The sequence below is a fragment of the Drosophila grimshawi genome, unplaced genomic scaffold, assembly GCF_018153295.1.
Source record: "Drosophila grimshawi isolate 15287-2541.00 unplaced genomic scaffold, ASM1815329v1 contig_44, whole genome shotgun sequence".
In the NCBI taxonomy this organism is placed as follows: Eukaryota; Metazoa; Arthropoda; class Insecta; order Diptera; family Drosophilidae; genus Drosophila; species Drosophila grimshawi.
The window spans coordinates 13,341,573-13,361,099 of NW_025063240.1; the positions used below are offsets into that span (position 1 = coordinate 13,341,573).

Sequence of the window (19,527 nt, forward strand, 5' to 3'; positions counted from 1 at the left end):
CGGATAAAATATCAACTTGAGATGAAATTAGAATTGCTAGGATGAATAAAATAAGTAAGAGTGGATATTACAGAACGGAGTTAACCTGGCATTCACATACATTCACAAAGAGGTTGTTTCTGTGGTCGGAGACGTCTCCGACTTATAATACCCTGTAGAACATAAGAAATGATCAATCTTTCTATCTATCTATCTATCTATCAGGCATCTATTCGGCATTTATTGTTCAATAAATTCAACTCGCATTCATTTAAGAATGAATTGAAATTAAATAGAGGCTACGTTGAACTACGTTGTCTGAGCAGCATTTCGTTTTATTATTTATTTCAAGACGACTTTCGCAGATATCACACAATACTCTCCGTCCAAGATTTAATATTCCCCTATTTATTGTCAACCCACACATATTTTATAACATTTATACAATCTCAAGCCAGTTCAGAACAAAACCGTTAACAGTTCAATGACCAAAAAGACTACATTTTTTCTGCAACAAGTTCAGTTTTGTATTATTCAAAAATGTGTCATATGCACAGCTATTCGCGCCATTCTCTTATCAGATTTTTGCCTTTCACTCAGCCAAACATATCAAAAGAAAAGACAATATTAAGCTGCATAAATAAATTATATTAAAAACCAAATCAAAAATGTCTGCACCAAACAAATCTAATCAAAACAGAAAACAAACGTGAGCTGCTTGACAACCAAAAATTTGAATAACTGGCAAAGAACAATAATAAAATCAAATTAAAATAAAAAATAAAAATAAAAGAAATAAACGAAATGCAAAAACCAAATAAAAGAAAATAAAGTGTACAGAAATTAAATAAAATTGTTTTGCATATATTTTGCACAGCGCTCAACTAATTCAATTAACACAATGAAAATGGCACACAAAAGGAGCCCAAAGGGGAGCAGTAGCCTTTGATTGCCATTGCTAGCATTGACTCCCTCAGCTCCACGCCAAGATTGTCCTTTGTAGAGGTGTACGGCTTAAGGGCAAAGACGGCGGCGGTCCTTGCACTCTATTTCGCCTGGCGCCAGCTTGAAAGGAAGCAACGCGAAACAAAGCATAGCCCCCAAAAAGGAATCTAATGTGGAGCAGCTGCTGCTGCTGAATCACTCCACTCCACTCCATTCCATTCACTGCTGCCACTGACACTGGACTCGACTCGACTCGACTTTGACGCCGACTCTCCACTCTCTGCAAATTTGTACACAGGACACGCATCGTGAAGCGTGTGAAGCTATTCGCATGCCACAACGACACATGTGGGGCACAGCCAGACCCACAATGCCAGGAAACTGGCAAACCGGCAGGACGACGCCAAACCAACGACGACGACGACAGCAGCATCGACAACGACGTCGACGACGAAGAGGATGACGCTCAAGGCTCAAGTGCACTAAATGCAAGCGGCAACATCCGTTTCATAAACGTAACGCCGCCAACAAATACACTCCAAGAAATTGAACGCAAACTAAAAGATGTTCGAAGTTAGGAGAGAGTCACTCTTATACATTGCTATCATTTATTGAAAGCCAAATTAAATCTTAGCTCATCTTAATCCTCAAGATGAACTGGAATTGGTAAGTAATACATAATTATATTGAATAGATTTATATGTTATTTATATATTCACTTTATAAATTTAATAAAATCTCGAAATTTACCTCAAGCTTAATTCATTTTCACAGTGTTGTCAACTCCCCAACTTCTTTTCAATTTCAAAACAGGACTGTGCAGTCTCTGAACTTTGCCATCCTGTGACAATTTCTATGGCAGGCATCTACCTCAAAAACTCTAACCCGCTTCCCCCTCCCCCCGTTGCATGGTCGCCACTCTTTGGTGAAGCCATTTTACGCTTTTACGCCACAATTGTTGTGGAAGTGCATTGAAAGGCGTTGCCCATAAACTTGCTGCAAGCGTGACTTTAAAACTAAGCCACAATTGTGTGGAATTGTGTGTGCACAGTTTGACAATCACTGCTGGTAGCAAGCTATTTTTTATTATTTTTTTTTTGGCTGGAGTCAAATGTGCATTGTGCTCAGGTCACTGAAATGCCTTTTGGGCTGACTGCCAAAGTTCATTAACTTTTTGAACTCCAATCAGTGGCACTCAAACTGTCCACGCATATTAGCTAGACGCTCTGTGAAAAACTCATTAGCAAATTGCTTAAACTGTGTTGTGTGTGCGCTTAGAACATGACAGTCGACAATTTATGTGGCAATTGACGCTGTCAGACGCTGCTCCCCAAAGACCGATCCACCTGACCATGACGTAAATGAACTTGGACACCAAGTGGTACAAGCATACATAAAATGAAACCGAACCGAACCGAAACCGAACGAAACCACACCAAACCGAAACCTAACGCTTGCCGCTGCTCATTCGCTCCGACTTGCTCCACATTTGTCTCATGCCGCATGTCACAAAGTTGCCACGTCACGACGACGCATAGTCGAGCAGATGTGGCAGAATGACAGGTGAAGCTAGTGGTGGCGCAAGCAACTGTAAAAGCCATTAATAACTAGGTTATGTAATCGAAAGAGTGCCAGATAGAGTCAAGCAGAAGGAGCATAAATAGAACTAGAAGGTGTAGCTCATAAATGAATGAGTGCGTCGAATTTGTGAGAATGAATAAAAAGCGTTGGCCAAATGAATTAGAATACACATTGAAATTATTATTTTCTGTTTAGTATTGTGTATGCTTGAGTGTGTAATCGCATTAAAGGATAATAAATCAAACTAAAGGGCTAATCGTATTAGGCAACAACTCCACATTTTCAACTGACAGAACTCTGTCAAACCTAATATGATTTTCAAAACCAACACATTTTTCGTCATAGCTGAGCTGCTCGCGTAATCCGGCATTTAAATTAATAATAAAATTACTGATTAAATATGTAGTTTCATTAACAAAACAAGACGGATTGCTTTTTTCACATTTCTCATTCGATTTGAACTGCTGCTTTGTATAGTATGTAGCTCATATAGTCGCTGAGATCGGCTGATCAGGAATATACAAGCTTTATGGCTTCACACCATTTTGAATGGCTTCAAGGTTTACTTTGTTACCTCATCCAAGCCGCAAAACACGTTTATTGCTGCACGTTTTAGTGGCATGATTTAAATTTAATTGGCTTGCGATGGCAAGTGTCAGCAATTATCAAGTATACGCCACCTGCACACGGCCTGCGCCAATTGGTGAGGAAATTAATTGAGCGCACTCATGAGACTGCTGCCAATTAGCAGGACAAAGCAAATTTATAGTCCCCCCAGCAACGTAAAATCAGCGAAAACGAAACGTAACGAATCGAATATAGAAAACCAACGTGAAAATCAAATAAAATAGCTTATTTTAAGCTGCTGTCAATTTGTATATGAGGCGAAAAGCGAACGCGTGTCCAGGCCATAAAAACACGCTAATCAAATGTTTAAGTACCAAAAAAGATCTTCGAAAGTATTTTACGTATTTTCCGAGTGGCAACCAAAAAGTCGAACATGAAAATAAGCACACAGACCCACAAAAGCTGATTATTGTCCAAGAAAAAATGTCAAAAATTAGCAACGAAAATAAATGAGCTAAATGTGAGAGACAGCCATAGAAAAGGAACGAGACAGAGACAGGAAAAAGCGAGAGAGACAACAGTTTCTATAAAGTTTCTAGAAACAACAACAAATACTCTGATGCGAAAATCACAAAAGTTTTTTTTTTTTTTGTTGCCCAAACTCTTCTCGGACTTTTGCTACTTTTCCGTGTTTTTTTTCGATGCGGTCGAGTAATTTGCGCTTGACAAAAGGCAACTGCCACAACAACAACACCAACAACAATAATAACTTTTAACAAATGGGCATCATAATGTTGCAAAAGTAAAAACCGCATCCGCAACACAAAAAAATAAAATAAAAATGAGTAGCTCAAAAATGGAAAGAAAAGAAACATTGAAATATTAACGCTAATTTTGACAGTAATTTGCGAACATTGTTGTTGTTGTTTCGGGGAAACGTCAATGATGCCTAATTAAAAACCTCAACTGGCGAAAAAAAAGTCAAAAAATATTATCAACTCGAGCGAGTCGCCGATAAGCAGCAATTAAACATTTTGTCGTATCTCAAAGTTTGTTTGGAAAACAAAAGATACATTTGTGTTTGTGTTTATTCGAGGGGCTCTCTTTTAAAAATAGCTCAAGCAGCCAGCAATAATATCAAAAGTATCTTAAAGATGCCGTAGTGCATATTCCACTGACAGCGCCAAGTGCTTTTGTTGTTGTTCTTCCCTCGTCGGGGCTAACGAACAAATGGAAATGCTCAAGCAGCCGCTGAAAGCAAAAGTTGGATGCCCACGCACAGATACAGATACAGCCAGAGAAAGATAAAGCGGCAGTGAATAGCAGACAGCTAGGGGGCCAAAGTGGGGGAGCAGTGATGGAGAGATGGAGGGGGAGGGCGCAAACAAATTACGGCAGCCTCCAAATGACAGCTGTATACCAAGACTAGAACAATGACAACCACAAACAGAAACACAATAACACTTTGCCTATCGCATTTGGCATAACAAACAATACACTATACAAATGCACAAATCAACAAATTTCGACTGTTAAATACCACGTGCTCAAATCTTATAGAAAACAATGACTTAAATTAGTTTTGAATTCAAATTCTGTGTTGATTAAGAAACTTATTGCCAGCAACAAATAGGCACGTTGTCACGTGGGAAGGAACAGGTTGGGCATGGCTAAGGAATTTTTGAACAATCTTTGAAGGAAGTTCCGCGTAATGTACAATCAAAGTTTGGTAACTTTAGCTCTTAAATTGCAAACGATACAAGCTTCCCAGATTTTTGGGGTCGTCGTCCGATAATCGATTTACGCTTTCAGATGGGTATTGCTCGTAATATATATTTCAAGTTTGGTGTTTTATTCATTTACAGGACCGTCAGGTATATCAGTTTTGGGGCGACTAAGTGGGCGTGACCAGTTAATTTGTTATCGATCTTTAAAGGGAGTTATCGGTTGCATACTTTCAACATTTGTTGACTCTGGCTAAAATATGCGGACATTTCAAATAATGAGCAGCTTATGAACTTCAACAACAGGTAAGGCCAAATTAGAGGGTACAGCACAGCACACACACACACATAGAGAGAGAAAAGCACACAGCTTGAGGGAACCGGCTTAGAATTTGGTTCGTCCTTGCGCAAAGAATTTCTAAAAATAAGCTAAACGAAATATGTTGGTAGACAACACAGCCTAAACAAACATACAAACACACAGAGCTTTGTTAAAGCACCTCTTGTGTGCGGGTGCTCGGGTATGCGTGTGCTGTGGGCGTGGCTGAGAAGAGCGCAATCAAGCGTAGTTTCCCAATTTTCAACTACAAAAACGCATGCAAAAAACTACAAAACAGAAACAGAACCAGAACCAACCGTCGAGAAGAAAAGGCAAACAGATGCCTAACATCAAAAAATAAAAAAAAAAGGTAAAAAATCATAAAACGCTTGAATGAAATGGGCGTGGCAGAGGGAGGACACAAATTGTAACAGACAACAAAAGCAACAGCAGCAGCAACAACGAACGGCAATACTCATAAAAATTTTTACGCACATTGAGCAAAGAAACTGAAAGGAAGCGCGTGTGTGTGCCAAAGGCGTCCAGAAAAAAAGCAGCCCAAGCTTCCACCTGCTGCCCAAGGACGAGGACAGGACACAGCTGCTGTGGCAAGAAGTTGGCCCAACAAACAAAAAAAAATGAAAGAGCGAAACAAATTTCAATATTACAATTCTTGCACTGCCAATAAAATTAAATGAAAATTGTTACGCATATGTAGAATATGCATAAAAACTCTGCAAGGGCCAGCAAAAAGATATATGCTGAAGGTTAGACGGGGAGAGAGGGAGACAGCAAACAGTTTGCATTTACATTTGCATTTAATTAATGTACTTTAAATATTTACACAATTGCCAATTGCAACCAAAATTAAAGTGGCAAGCAGTATGGGGTGCAGCTGCAGCAGCGAGAGACAACAGCGATAATTGTTTGCTCCACATAATTGAGTGAATAACTGGGGCGGAAAGGGGGGAGTGGGTGCTGTGAGGCGTGTCTATCTGCTCCACACTCTCTCTCTCTCTCTCTTACTCTTACTCTTTATTTGTCTGTCTGTCTGTTAATTGCCCGGCATTACATTTGGCGGTGAATTTAGCTCGCAACGTGTAACTTTGTTTGAATTCGCTGCGGTTACTACTTGAATAGCAATGGCATTTCCACACTCTAAGTGGCATGGTAGCAACAACAGTGGACAGCAATTGAAAACTCATTTGAGAATATGAAATGTGTAACGACTTGTTGTATAATAAACTCAAAATCAATAAGCCCAGCTCAGAGACTAGAAGAGTTACACACTTCAAATTTCGAATATAAGTTCTCGAACATCAAACATAGATCGAGTTTAACTTGTTCTTATCTATAACTGCTTTCGTTAAGCGAATACAGACACAACTGCAAAGATCTACCGTTCTGTGTTAAAAAGCTGGGTATCTTTTAGTCGAGTTCTCTCGACTAATGCATTCGAACTAGTTTCCAAAGTTCAACTGAAGTTTTCGTTCCACGGTGACTGTTAAATCTCCATTGCAATTTGAATTTCAATAGCAACATGTCCAAATTCCCTCAAATGCAAGTTTAATTAGTTCCAGAAAGTTGCACGTCGAACTAGACATGAATTTGGCAATTTTGGGAAATTGTTGCGGCTGTCATTGACATGAAGACTGATTAAACCGAGTCAAGACCGGAACAGGTATTATCTCATGAATTTGATGTGTATGTGTATCGACTCGTTACTATATATACTATATTGCATTTGAAGCAGAGCAAAGTCTTCCAGCATATTTGGCAGTTGTGCGTCAGTGCAACGCCTCCACACACGCAAAGCTGCATTCAACATTCTAAATGCAAAACTGTATATAGACAGCAATTGTGTACTGTAGCTCAACGCAGATGCAACGCAGACACTCAATAAAAAAAAAACGTTTCACTGGAAGAACAATAACAACAAAAACAGGCTACAAAAGCACCGATAGCATTTTTCTTTTCTTTTTTTTGGCTCTGTCCATTTGAGGTGCCAGTGAATTCTGATGACAGCAAAACGAGCGAAACGTCAATTAAAAATGGCAAGCAACTGAGAAAAAAAAAAGAAAAACTTAATAACAATTTTGCATTCGAAAAAATTGTTTGGCGATTGCATCGCTGATGAATCCGCAATCGCCGCGATACGTCACAGAACATTCGAAGTTATTCGTGTGGAAATTGCGCTCTAATGAGCGCACCTCGAATGAAACCCACATCGAGTGAAGCAACTGCCTCAAGGAGCTGTCACAACTGGGCGAATTTCAATGGGACCACGCGTGCACCATTTGATTTATGCCAACAGTCTGAAGGAGGCAGGTGGGCAGCTGAACTCCTCTCCTCTCTTTTGTTGGGTTCGCCCATCTTCAGAGTTGGACAATATGATCAGAGATGCAAAAGCTTATATATATATATATATACAACTTACAGACATTTCTTTTGAGCAATAAAAATTGTAATGAAGCGCACAACATAAAAACGGGTACGCCAGAGTGGACATTAAAGGCGAAACAGGATTGATTGAGGGCCAGTGCGGGGGACAAGGAACGGGGAACAGTGGGCGACGGGTGGCGGGCAAGCGTCAAAGCATTTTATGCGCGTAATTAGCAACAATTATCAAAAAGGGAGCAGCGACTGAAAAGAGATTGGCACGTTAGGTTGATTATATGGCGGCGTATATCCAACTTTGGCCAATTCAGTGATTAAGTGCTATAACAGACTTCATAAATTATTGGGTTTTTATTTTTATTTAATATGTTACATAAATATATATATTTAATATACGGTAAAATTGTAAAAAAGATCACATAACAATAAACAATTATATTTGGTAAATTAAAAGAGATCGTCTGCCGCATTTTACACCCATTTCTGCTTACTTTTATTAGCACACATAATTGTTAATTACTTTTAATTCATTAAAAAAAAAGAGTATTCCAACATCGCATAACATCAATTTTAATGACTTGTTGTTATTTTTTCTTCACACGCTGCAAATGCTGCTTGCTGAATGCAAATTAAGTTAAGCAAATTAGCGCAAGAGCGTCAAAAGAGCAAAAGACAAGATAAGACAGCAAACGGAACGGTAGAATGGCCAAGACACAGTGGCCAAGAGAAAGGTGGGCGGGTGCAGGTGAAATATAAGACAAATTAGTCTGCAGCAGTTAATGTAGAATGTGGGAGTTGGGAGTCGGCAGCAGCTAGTTAGTAGCTTCTACTAAAGTTGGGTAAGCTTAAGCATGCAGTAATACTAACTGGAAGTAAAGGTATTTTCTTAAAAATACTTTGAGCATAATTAAGAAATTGACTGCTTGATGAAAGGCGTAAGAAGCTGATTTCTTCAGAGAACAAAAAATAAATATATTAAAAATAAATAATAATATGATTTACTTAATATTACTGATTGATATTCAAGTACACAACATTTCTCAATATGTTACTTTGCTGTCCAGCAACTGTCACGATATCAAGCTAAAATTAAATTACACTATGTGCTTTGAATTGTCACCAACTCTGATAGTCTTTGCCAGTAGAAACCAGTCAGTTAACCAAATCAAATCGTAGTCGGCGATCAACACATTTGAAATTTAATTTAGTCAGTTGCCAGCTGCTGTCATTTTTATTTATTTCTTTTTTTCATTTTCTTTGCCTGTAAGCGACAGAATTTATAATAAAGCAATTCACAAGTGCAACAGTCGCCGCTCTCTCAGCATATTTGTTGTTGCACACAGAGCTGGCCACAAATCAAAAGAACTGAGCCCTGAGCTGACTGAATACCGGAAAAGCCCGACAAGCACCTGCCCGAAGTGGAGCATGGAGCTTTAGAGTTATTCAGTTCGAGTTCAAATTGGAGTGTTGGGTTGGACACGGGGAGATGACAAACTGCCGCCACTTGTGAGGCAAATGGCAGTGGCAAATGAAAAATGATGCCCAGCCGGTCTAGCAAAATGCATTTGCCGAATGAGCTTTGCACGTGAAGTGGAAACTCAAATGCAGTTTGCCCAGTGGAAATGAATCTCCCCAACTGCTACTGAAAAATATCAATATGTTATATACACATAAATTCCCAAATGGATGCACCGTATTATTATTGTTTTAATTATTGTTATGCGATATTAACGTAATATTCATTATATTTTTTTTTTTTTTTTAATTAATTTTTATTATTGTTTAATAAAAAAATCAACAACGAGAGGGATAGAAAGATAGAGTTGGGACTCGCATGAAAGTTCTCAGCTTTCTTTATTTGCATATTTTTATTTTATGCTCATTAAATATTGTGTGAAGTTATCTGCCATATAACGTTGCTAAAATGATATTATAAAATGTTTTTCTATAATTATTTGTTGTTGACTTTTTGCTGTTGTGCACTAATTGAAAACGGCAACAAGAATGAATAATTTTGTGTGTACGTTTATTAACCGTGTATTTGCCCCGGGCAAAGTTGTATTTGCTGATAAGCACTATTTCACAACTGATAAAAAATAAGATACAATAATAGTTGAATGTAAATATATATGAACTGCTGCCACATGTACCCCATATTGCTGCTAATGGCTGATAAAACTCACAAGTTGCGCCAACAATTAGTTGCTGATAATTGTGAGAAACGACTAAAGTGTAAAATTTTTTTAAAAAAATGGCAACAACAAAATTGTAAAATGCGTTAGACAAGTTAACTTGACCTGGCGATACCCTGATTACCTATTCAGCTATTAAATGTATTGTAGCCTTGTCTTAATGCAATTTTGAAATTGGAAAAAAGCCAACGATATTTTATTATTAAAATAACTAATCATTTTTTCGATAATATTAAAGGCATTCTCCATTTCTGTTTAGTTTTAACTGAGTTTAATTCACCATAATACAGGTATGCAACACATTGGAATTTCAGACAAAAAAGAACTCATACCAAAATTCCTTAGCCTATTACTATAAACATGATAAATGAGCGACAAAAAGTGAGCTTGATTAAAAAATTCCAAAACGAAACAATTTTCATTTTCATTGCAGAAATGTTTTCAGTTCAGCCATATTTCAATATGATAGCATTAATTAAATCTAGTTGATTATTTAGTTTCTAACTTGCCTTTTATCGCAGGTGAGTATTTAGTAATTAATCATCGTTTAATTGATAGAAAACATAGAAACATGATTTGATTCATAATCAATTGCTACTAATCAATGAACAAAAATATATGTTGTATATTAGCTCGTGATTCAGCTAGTCTTTTTCTTATCAATACGATTGCTGATAAATACAACTGAAGTAAGTAAATAAATAAAATGACGCTCACAACAAATTACTTTCAAATTGTCAATAAATTGCCATTCGAAAGCTGTTATCTCACAGTACATTTAAAACTGTAATTGAATCGAATCAAACAAAAGTTAACTAAGCTGTTTTTCCAACGATTAACAATAACCGTTACCTAAGATTTAATTAAATAATTGTGTTTTATCGATTAATTAATGATTTCATACAATTTTGGCTTAGTTTCGATTTATTTTTTTTCGGCGTCTCTTTGACCATCGGTGAGATTTGCGCTTTTGCTGCTTCTGTGCTTCTTTCTTTTAACAACAAAGCAGGTTTTCCATTTGGCCTTTGGCATAAGCCAGCCAACGCAAAAGCCAAAGCCAAAGCCGGCCCAGAAAACAGCTCGCCGACTGCCCGGCAAAACCGCACAAAAGTCGCTCTGACGGTCAAACACAAGAAACGTACAACAACAACAGCAGCAGCAGCAGCAGCAGCAAATGATAGTGTTAAACAAGTAGGAATGCAACAGAGGTGGCAAAGCTCGACTAACAGATGCCCTGTATTTTCTATCAGCAATTAGAACTTTAAACGTAAATGTCTTAATTTTGTATGAGTTTATCTTCTTCTGTATCGCCTTACATATGAGAGTCTGACATATTCAAGTTGCAGTTCAGCATACCCTGCCTGCACAGTTTGCCAACAGGGTGCAATACAAACAAGCTCACATTTACAGATACATATTGTACCTGTATATGTAGTGTATCTTTTGTAATTGTTTTGTTGGTGTGCATATTCTGCGTGCAAAATCAATAAATGCGAGCGGGTTCAGAGGTGACGACAACATCGAAGTGCTTCTGACCTTCATCACAAGCCTTTCCAGCACTTCGGTGACCTTCTCCATAGCACAGCACAGCACAGAAACCTGCACCCTGCTCCACCCCGCCCCGCTTCCGTTTGCACACTCTTAGCCAATTAAATTTTATAGATGTGTGCGTGTTTCTTTTTTATTTTTTTACTTAATTTTTGCACGCAAAAAATACTTAATTGTTATTGTTGTTGCCGTATTTTGCTATTTTGGCCTTTTTTCGCGCTGCCAGTTTTGATATGTATTTAGCTTTGCTTTTACTTCCCGGCCGGCTGCTGCTATTGCCGCTGCGGCAGCTGTTTGTTAGATCATTAATTTCATAGCCTATTTGCTGCTGCTGCTGCTGCGATGTCGATTTCTTTAGCTAATACAATGTTTTAAGTTGTTGGGCTTAATTAATAAACATTTTTATGCTACCTCTCAAATTTCACATACATGCGCTCAACAAGTTACGTCAGCGCTGATAACTTTGTGCTTGGTTTTATATGAACTTTTTTTTTGTGTTTTTGATTGCTTAAAGAAAAGAGCATCTCAAATCGAGCCTAGCATTAGATCAAGCTTAAATCAAAGCATGAACGCAAGGATATTGATATTGATTTAATACATATCATCATCATTTTGGCTAGGTGTCTGAAAACATCAATACCAAAGTGAAACTCAGGTGAATAGTTGTTCTCCACAGTTTTGCAGCCACTGTCCGCATGCAAAACTGTGTCGCGCTTGCCTTGAACTTTAAAGCGCCACAATCAACGCTGATTTTCTGTCTCACTCTGCCTTTTTTGGGGCCAAATGCAGTATTTTGTCTTTGTTTGTGGGTCAGCTATAAGTAAATTTAGCCTCTTCAACTTACCATCTTTAGCATTTGTTGTAGTTGTTGTTGTTGTTGTGGCCATTGTTGGTGTTGTGCTGGCTGAGGATGCGGACGCTGACGCCGCTGCCGACGCTGCGCTGAAGAATGTTGTTGTATCCGCAGCAGCTGAGAGGCTACGGGAGCAGTGCATTAGTCACGTTTCTTATTGTTGTAGTTGCCGATGTTATTGTTATTGTTGTTGCTGTCGTTGCTGTTGTTGCTGTTGTTGGTGTAGCAGGCAGCGAACTTGAACCCGTCGTTGGCGTTGTTGCTGATAAGAACTTGTCGCGAAAACGCTTCACAATAACAAACACTGGTACACACGCACACACACTACTAACAAGCATAAATAAACACAAGGTGAGTGTGTGCGTTATTTTTGTGTGTGCGTTGAAAAGAGAGAAACGGAAACAAAATGCACGCAAACAAAGGCAAAAAGGCAACAATAACAACAACAAAGCGCGCGCACACACACACACACGCACACACAGAAGCAAACAAGCAGCAAGCAGATAATAATTTCTTTTACTTGTAGTTTATTTCATTTTCTTGGTTTTTATTCGTTGCAGACGCGTCGTAACCGAAACCGAAATCGAAACGAAAACACAAAATGCCCACACAAAAAGCAGCCCCACATCAATTAGGCCAACTCTTCTTTTTTGCTTCTTCTTTTTACTTTAATTTAATTGATTATTTGTATTTCATTTCTTATTTTCTTTTTTTATCATAACCATGCACAAAAATTCAACGACTGCCACTGCGACGGCGACTTTGGCTGCGACTGCGACGTCGATGTTAAATGCTCGCGATCCCGTTGATTGCAAGCCCAATTCTTTTGTTGTTGCTGCTGTCACACGCACGCTAACTTACACACACACAAGCCAAACATCAGAACATTCTGTTGTTGTTGATGTTGTTGTTTTTGTTGTTGTTGCTGCTGCTGTTGTGCGGGTGAATTTTGACAACGAATAGCGGCCAGTAATTGTTGTTGAGTAATTTTTTTTTGTGGTTTTATAAGCGCCTAATTAAATAATATTATTATTGGCACTTGGTTGCTCTATCTCTCACTCGCTCTCACATTGGTCTTGCTGCTGTTGTTGTTGTTGTTGGTGTGGGCGCAAGCAGCGCTACAAATTTGTTGGCTGCAGTTTTGTGTGTGTTGCGTGCCTTCATTCACTTGGCTGTCTGGCTGGACGTTCACGCACTTTTTCACACATTGCACGTGCTCTTTGCATTTAATTTCATTTATTTAACAATAATATTAACGCGAACGCGCGGCACCAATGCCTATCGATAGTTTTGCGGCCTCTAACTAGAGAAGTGAACGGAGCCAACTGGCTGTTGTTATTATTTTTTTTCGGTTTCGGTAGCTTGTCTGTTGGGTTCATGTTAATGTAAATGTAATGTTAAGCATGCTGTTACTTGCCGATATATCGATTGGTGGCTACAAATGCGATGGTTTAAGGGTGACCATGTGTACGGCAGACACACGTTTTGTTTGAAAAACGATTGTGTATGCCGTTGAGATTTAAGTTTTTAATATTATTTTGTTAAATATAACAACGACAATAAAAAGTAAAAGTCATAAGTATATCAGATACCTTAACATTTTAATTTATATAATTTATATTTAATATATCAATATTCCGATTATATTTCTTTTTAATAAGATCAGATGACGTCTGTGTTTAATTTCTTTATTTTTATACACTGTTAATATATAGAATAGGTAGTTTGCTTCTTGGCGAGCAGCCCATTGGATTATTTTAACGGTGCCCGTTTTTAACAGAGACACAACGCTGTTAGTTAACATAGTAACATAGAAGTGTTGACATTGGTATATTGGGTTTGAAAAACCAAGCCCATATTTACATATACTCAATTCTAATTACATCTTATACATATTTTATAATACTAAGTAAACTTCGACTCTCGCTTAAAAATGAGAGACAGTTAACGGATACGAAATTAAAATCACTGGAAATTGTCTTCTCGCTGTTATCTATTGTGAATGACTATACTGCACAGCTCTTGTCAGCTAGCTCCTAGGCAGTCGCTAACGCAACAAAGCTCGCTGCTATACAGAGCAAGATGCGGGCGCCATATGAATTTTAATTTAAAAGTGAATTCAAATTTGTAGCTGCTTTTTTGGTTGACTATAGTAAATTAAACAATTTGAAGAAATGTATGAAACTTAATGCTTTTTCAAATAATTTATAGTGGGGTCGTAGTTTTAAGAGTTGCGAGATTTGAGAGACAGTCATAGCCCTTGAAAATTTGTTCGTTGTAATTCCCAATTTGCATCTTCTCAAATTCCTCCAAACATCAATATTTTTTCTTTGTGCCACTTTTTGACACTCACAAAACAACAATCTATGCAAATTGTGCACAATTTGTACTTATTTTTATCATTTTTTGCGCACATTTTTGACCTTGACACAACTTTAAGAATTATGACACAAATATTACGGCAACAAAGAAAATATCCAATTTATTTTTTTTTTCTTTTTTGTTGGTGACGCGATCTGTTGACGCCTCCTCTTGAAATGTACCCACATTTATATTTGCAGTTGATGTTGTTGTTGCTGCTGTTGCTGCTGTTGTTGTCTGTTATTGTTTATATTGTTTATAATTCCGATTCCGCACGATTGTCAAGTGAAAGTTGCCACCGTTTGCACAGTGTGGTTGCTGCCACGCCCCAAATGTAAACGCCCACATAGTGGAGCGTGTGTGTGTTTTTTATTTCGAGCGTAGGTATGTGAGCAAGGTGTTAATTTCAGTTGGCAATTATATTGAAGTTGAGTCTTTAAGTATGCTAATACGTCAGAGAAAGAGACAAGATCTGAAAATTGATTTTGTGGCCCACAAACCGTTTTCTGTGTGATAACACCAAAAAAATTGCATAATCATTGTGCGATATATATCTATATATATATATAGATTTATATATGTGTGTGTGTGTGTGTGTATATAAAGATATATATGTGCAGCTGAGGTAATTAAAGTCCCATGAAAACAAAGCAAACATGAAACAAAAACTTAATGACTAATACAAATACTAAATAACAAAAATACGTTTGAGTGTCGAACTTGTTCTGCTCGTTGCGGAAATCAATTAAACAACGGCTCGGCCAAGCTAAAGAGCCAAGTTAAGCAGCCAGCCAGCCAGCCAGCCAGCCGAGCCAACAAGCCAGGTCTATAAAAAATCAAAGTCGATGTCAATGTCCTTTTGCAGGCAGACAACAACAACAATTTGCAACAACAGCAACAACAACAACAACTCTTGGCCACTCTCTTAGCCTGTTTGCTTTAAAGGGCCACCAACGAAACGAGTTCTTAGCCAACTGGCCAAAGTGGATATATACACATATATCTGTGGCCAGTTGTCTGCCATTGGATTGGCCAGCAATTTGGCCAGCAAAAATAGTGTCAAGTTCAGCAAAACAGCACAAAAAAAATCCGACTTATTTGCTTAGAAGGAATAAAAAAAAAGAGAAATAAAAAGTTGTCTTGCATTTTCAGTTTCATTTGCTATGCACTTTGGCCCCTGCCTACCCCTCCTTACCCCTGCCACCCGCACCCGACCCCCTGCAGCCTTCCGCTGATCGAACAATCGTTGACCCATTTAACTACATTCTTAAGCGCCGAACCCATTTGCATAATCTATTGTCTGCTGGCCTGCTTAATTCTAACGCATTTCTAATCGACCATTATTAAGAAGCACCACAAAATGGGTGAAAATGCATCTTAAATGCAGTCCCCAACTCCAGTCCCAGTGCCAGTCCCAGACTCCAACTCCAACTCCAACTCCGATCTCGATCTACAGTCGCCGCATCCAAAACTAATTGGCTCTAAAAATAGCCGCACTTCTGAGCTGGTTTTCTTTGGCAGCAACACACAAACTTGTTTCATGGGCCCAGGCAATCAAAGACGGCCCAAAGACCAAAGCCAAGCCCAAAGAAGACTTTCATGTAAGACACAAAATATGGTTGTGGATGCTGGGCCAGCATCTGCTGCCCCGATCCCAGCAATGAGAGTGAAAAATCCAAAGACACAGCCAGAGGCGGCGGGCGGAGGTGGGTGAATCTGATGGTTAGTTGGTGGTGGTTGGGTTGGCTGGAAAATACGATGAGATCGACGGATCGATAAAATAAAAAACATAAGAAACCAGTTGCATAGTGGCACAAAATGCAAGTTGTTCAACATAAAAACACCAACAATAACAACAACAACTAAGGAGGGACTAAGTTGAATCTTCTGTAAACTTTAACGACCATCGTTAATGTAAGCAAGAACAAAATGAAGATTCTTTTGTTATTGATGTGCCGAAGTTCAAATGCTCTCCAGCTCCAAAATATATGAGTCAATGCTACTTTAAATTCCAGTCGATATTTATTTATTTAATTAAGAACGGAATGCCAGCAAACTAAAACCAAAACCAACTAAATAAATTTTGTTAAGCATTCTTCAGATTTTGCTTAATGATATTTAACTTTAAAAGTTAAACATATACCTTTATCTATAAATAATTTTGATAACCTTAGATCATTTTTTTGGCAATTACTTTCAGCTACCAATTCTTGGAAACTTCGTTATTTTAAATACTTTGTTATTAAATCAGTCTACATTTATTTAAACTTTAATAACTATTGCTTCTATCTTAGTTATCATAAAAAACCAATACAGATATTTGTAGTGATTCTCTAAAATCTATTTCAGCTAATTTTTGATTCAAAACTCTAACTAGGATTTACTTTGTACTATCCCAAAGGACGCATCTGTATTGTTTATTATAATATGGTAATATCTATTTAGATGAATACTCTATGAAATTTAAGCTATCCAGATATCATAATTATAGTTTCCAAAGCCTTAGATGTCTGGAGTACAACAAGTTTATTTTATCCTTAATTTTAAACGCTTTGTAATCGACTAAATTTGGAGAACTCTTTCAAATTACTCATTAGAAGTTAATTTATTTATAAATGTACAGGTCAATATATTTTATGTGCTTCTTATTTACGCTGATATGGTTTGAAGTGGTTTGCTTTTATATATATGTTGCTATATATTTTCTGACTTAGCCTACATTAATTAAGAATTTAAATTTACTTTCCTTAATGCCCAAGACATTTCTAAAAAAAAACCATATCACATTAAGCCCGTCAATAGTATCAACTAAATGATCTCTAGGCTAATTTATAAAAACAATTCCAATGGCATATCAAATGCATGATCTCTAATTTCAATCCCAAAACACTCAAAAAATAAACTAAACCTTAATCGTTTAAATAATTAATTCTACTTCGGCGCAACTATCTTTTAGAAAAGCAAAGCAAAAAAAAAAAATAATTTAACCTTGATCAGTTCTATTTCGAGAAGTTGCTTGCTAGAATGCTTGTTGGCTCAAATTGTCGCTCGACAAGACACAAGTGGCACTCTCCAGCCGCCAGCCTCCACCCTCTTCCCTTGGGCCTGTTGCACGTGCCGCACCACTGAATTGTCCAATTAAACACAGCGATTTCTTTGGCCTCTTTGGCTCTTTGGCCACAGATTGTGCGTGTGTGCGTGTGTGTCTGTCTGTGTGTGTGTGTGTCTGTGTGTGTGTGTGTGTGTGTGTGTGTGTGTGCGTAGAATAAAACCCTTTTCGACTGCAAGCTTCACCTTTGCCTGCACCAGTTCAATGACATTTAGCACAAGAATTGGCCAAGAAGACGTCAACAGCAACAGCAACAGCAACAGCAGCAGCAGCCATGCAGTCGCTGCGTGCGTCGACGTCAACGTCAACGTCGCCGTCGACTTCGCTGATGAGGCATATAAAAAGCGACGAGGCTAAAGAAATTTCAAACAGTTGAAGCCGTGAGGCGCTAAGTTAAACTTGAATCTCGTCGCGTGTTGGGTTTTTGTTTGGGCTTAAACATGAAGTTGGTTATTTTACTGCTGATCTGCCTGGCACTGGGCTGTCAGGGAAATGTGCTGCGGACGCCCAAGGATGCAATCGATGTGCCCGTTGAGATTCAATTTGGTCCCGAATATCTGGCAGACATAGAGAAGCAGGCGCAGAAGCAGGCGGAGGCGCAGACGGAGCAGAAGCCAGCGAAGGTGACGGAGCAGAAGCCAGCGGAGGAGACGGAGCAGAAGGCGGAGAAGAAGACGGGGAAGGAAGCGAGCGAGGAGGCACTCATTGATCTCGAATATCTGGCAAAGGAGGAGGCGAAACAGAAGCTGAAGAAGGAGAAGGAGACCGAGCGGGAGCCGGCGAAGCAGAAGGAGGCAGAGAAGGTTGCTAAGGAGTTGACGAGAACCGGAGAGCAGGAGGAGACTGAGGTGACGACAGAGTCCAAGGCACAACAACTTATGGAGGATATCCGTATCTACGATGATAAGCCTGCAATCAAACCAGAAGATCTGAAACCAGATGCAACCGCAACCGAACCCAAAACAGAGCTGCCCAAAATCGCCGAGGAGCAACCAACTGAAGCACAAGCCGAGCCCCAATCGGAGCCACAGACACTTTTAAAATCGCTGGCCGATGAGCAGACTTCCGCCGAAGTAGCAGCTGCGCCGGCTGTTCCAGCTGAACCCGTTGCAGAGGAACAGGACGCGGTGCAGCCGAACTTGCGTCAGGCGACACAAGCAACACCCACCCAGCAATCATCGACGCAGCAGAACTTTGTGCAGCAACTGATCCAAAACTCGCCCATTGGTCAATTCCTCAATCAGTTCAATGGCAACCAACAGCAACAGGCACAGCCCACTGCTGATCAGGCTGCGACACCGGTGCCGACAGTGCCTGGTTTCCTCAATCCGAGCAATGCGATTACCTCCGTTCAGAATGCCGCACAATCTGTGGTGAATACCACAACTCAGGCCTTCCAGGGTATTCAGCAGTTCGCCAGCAACCTGGGCACTCAATTCCAGAACACCCTGTCCGGCCTGACGGGCCAGCAGCAACAGGCGACAACACCACGTCCACCGGGTCCCATACAATCCTTTGTGAACAATGTGTTCGGTGGTGGTAACAATAATGCCACAGCAGCTGCACAGCCACAGCAACAGGGACCGCTGCAGGGCATCATTAATTTCCTGGGCGGCGGCAATCGGCCACAGAATCCAGCTCCAGCTGCCGCTGAAGCAGCAGCACCAGCTCCAGTTGTTACCGACGCGCCTGCCAGGCAGCCAGGTGTGAATGATAAGATTGAGCAGGCCGAGGACTCCGTCGAGCAGGCGGCGGACACGGAGAACGAGGTGCGCAACAGCGGCGAGGCCGTCGATGATTCCTTTGAGGAGGCGGTGCCCGTCAACGAGATCATTGTGGTCAACGATGATGCTTCTGCCTCCGATGTGACTGCCGCCGAGCCTGGCCAGGCTGTGGTCAACAATTCAGTGGAGCAAGAGTCGCAGCCAGCGGCTGATCCAGCTGCTCTCTAA

General features: G+C 39.5%; 1 protein-coding gene across 1 annotated transcript; it reads left to right on the forward strand.

The window, feature by feature from the left end:
* Positions 1 to 18,015: 18,015 nt before the first annotated feature.
* Positions 18,016 to 19,527, forward strand: LOC6558169 (20-hydroxyecdysone protein). Its single transcript, XM_001984337.1, has one exon. It carries the CDS (start codon positions 18,016 to 18,018, stop codon positions 19,525 to 19,527), a length of 1,512 nt encoding a protein of 503 aa, XP_001984373.1.

Bases quoted from the DNA above. Each gene is read 5' to 3' on its own strand.
- LOC6558169 (XM_001984337.1), top strand. From the start codon at position 18,016: ATGAAGTTGGTTATTTTACTGCTGATCTGCCTGGCACTGGGCTGTCAG.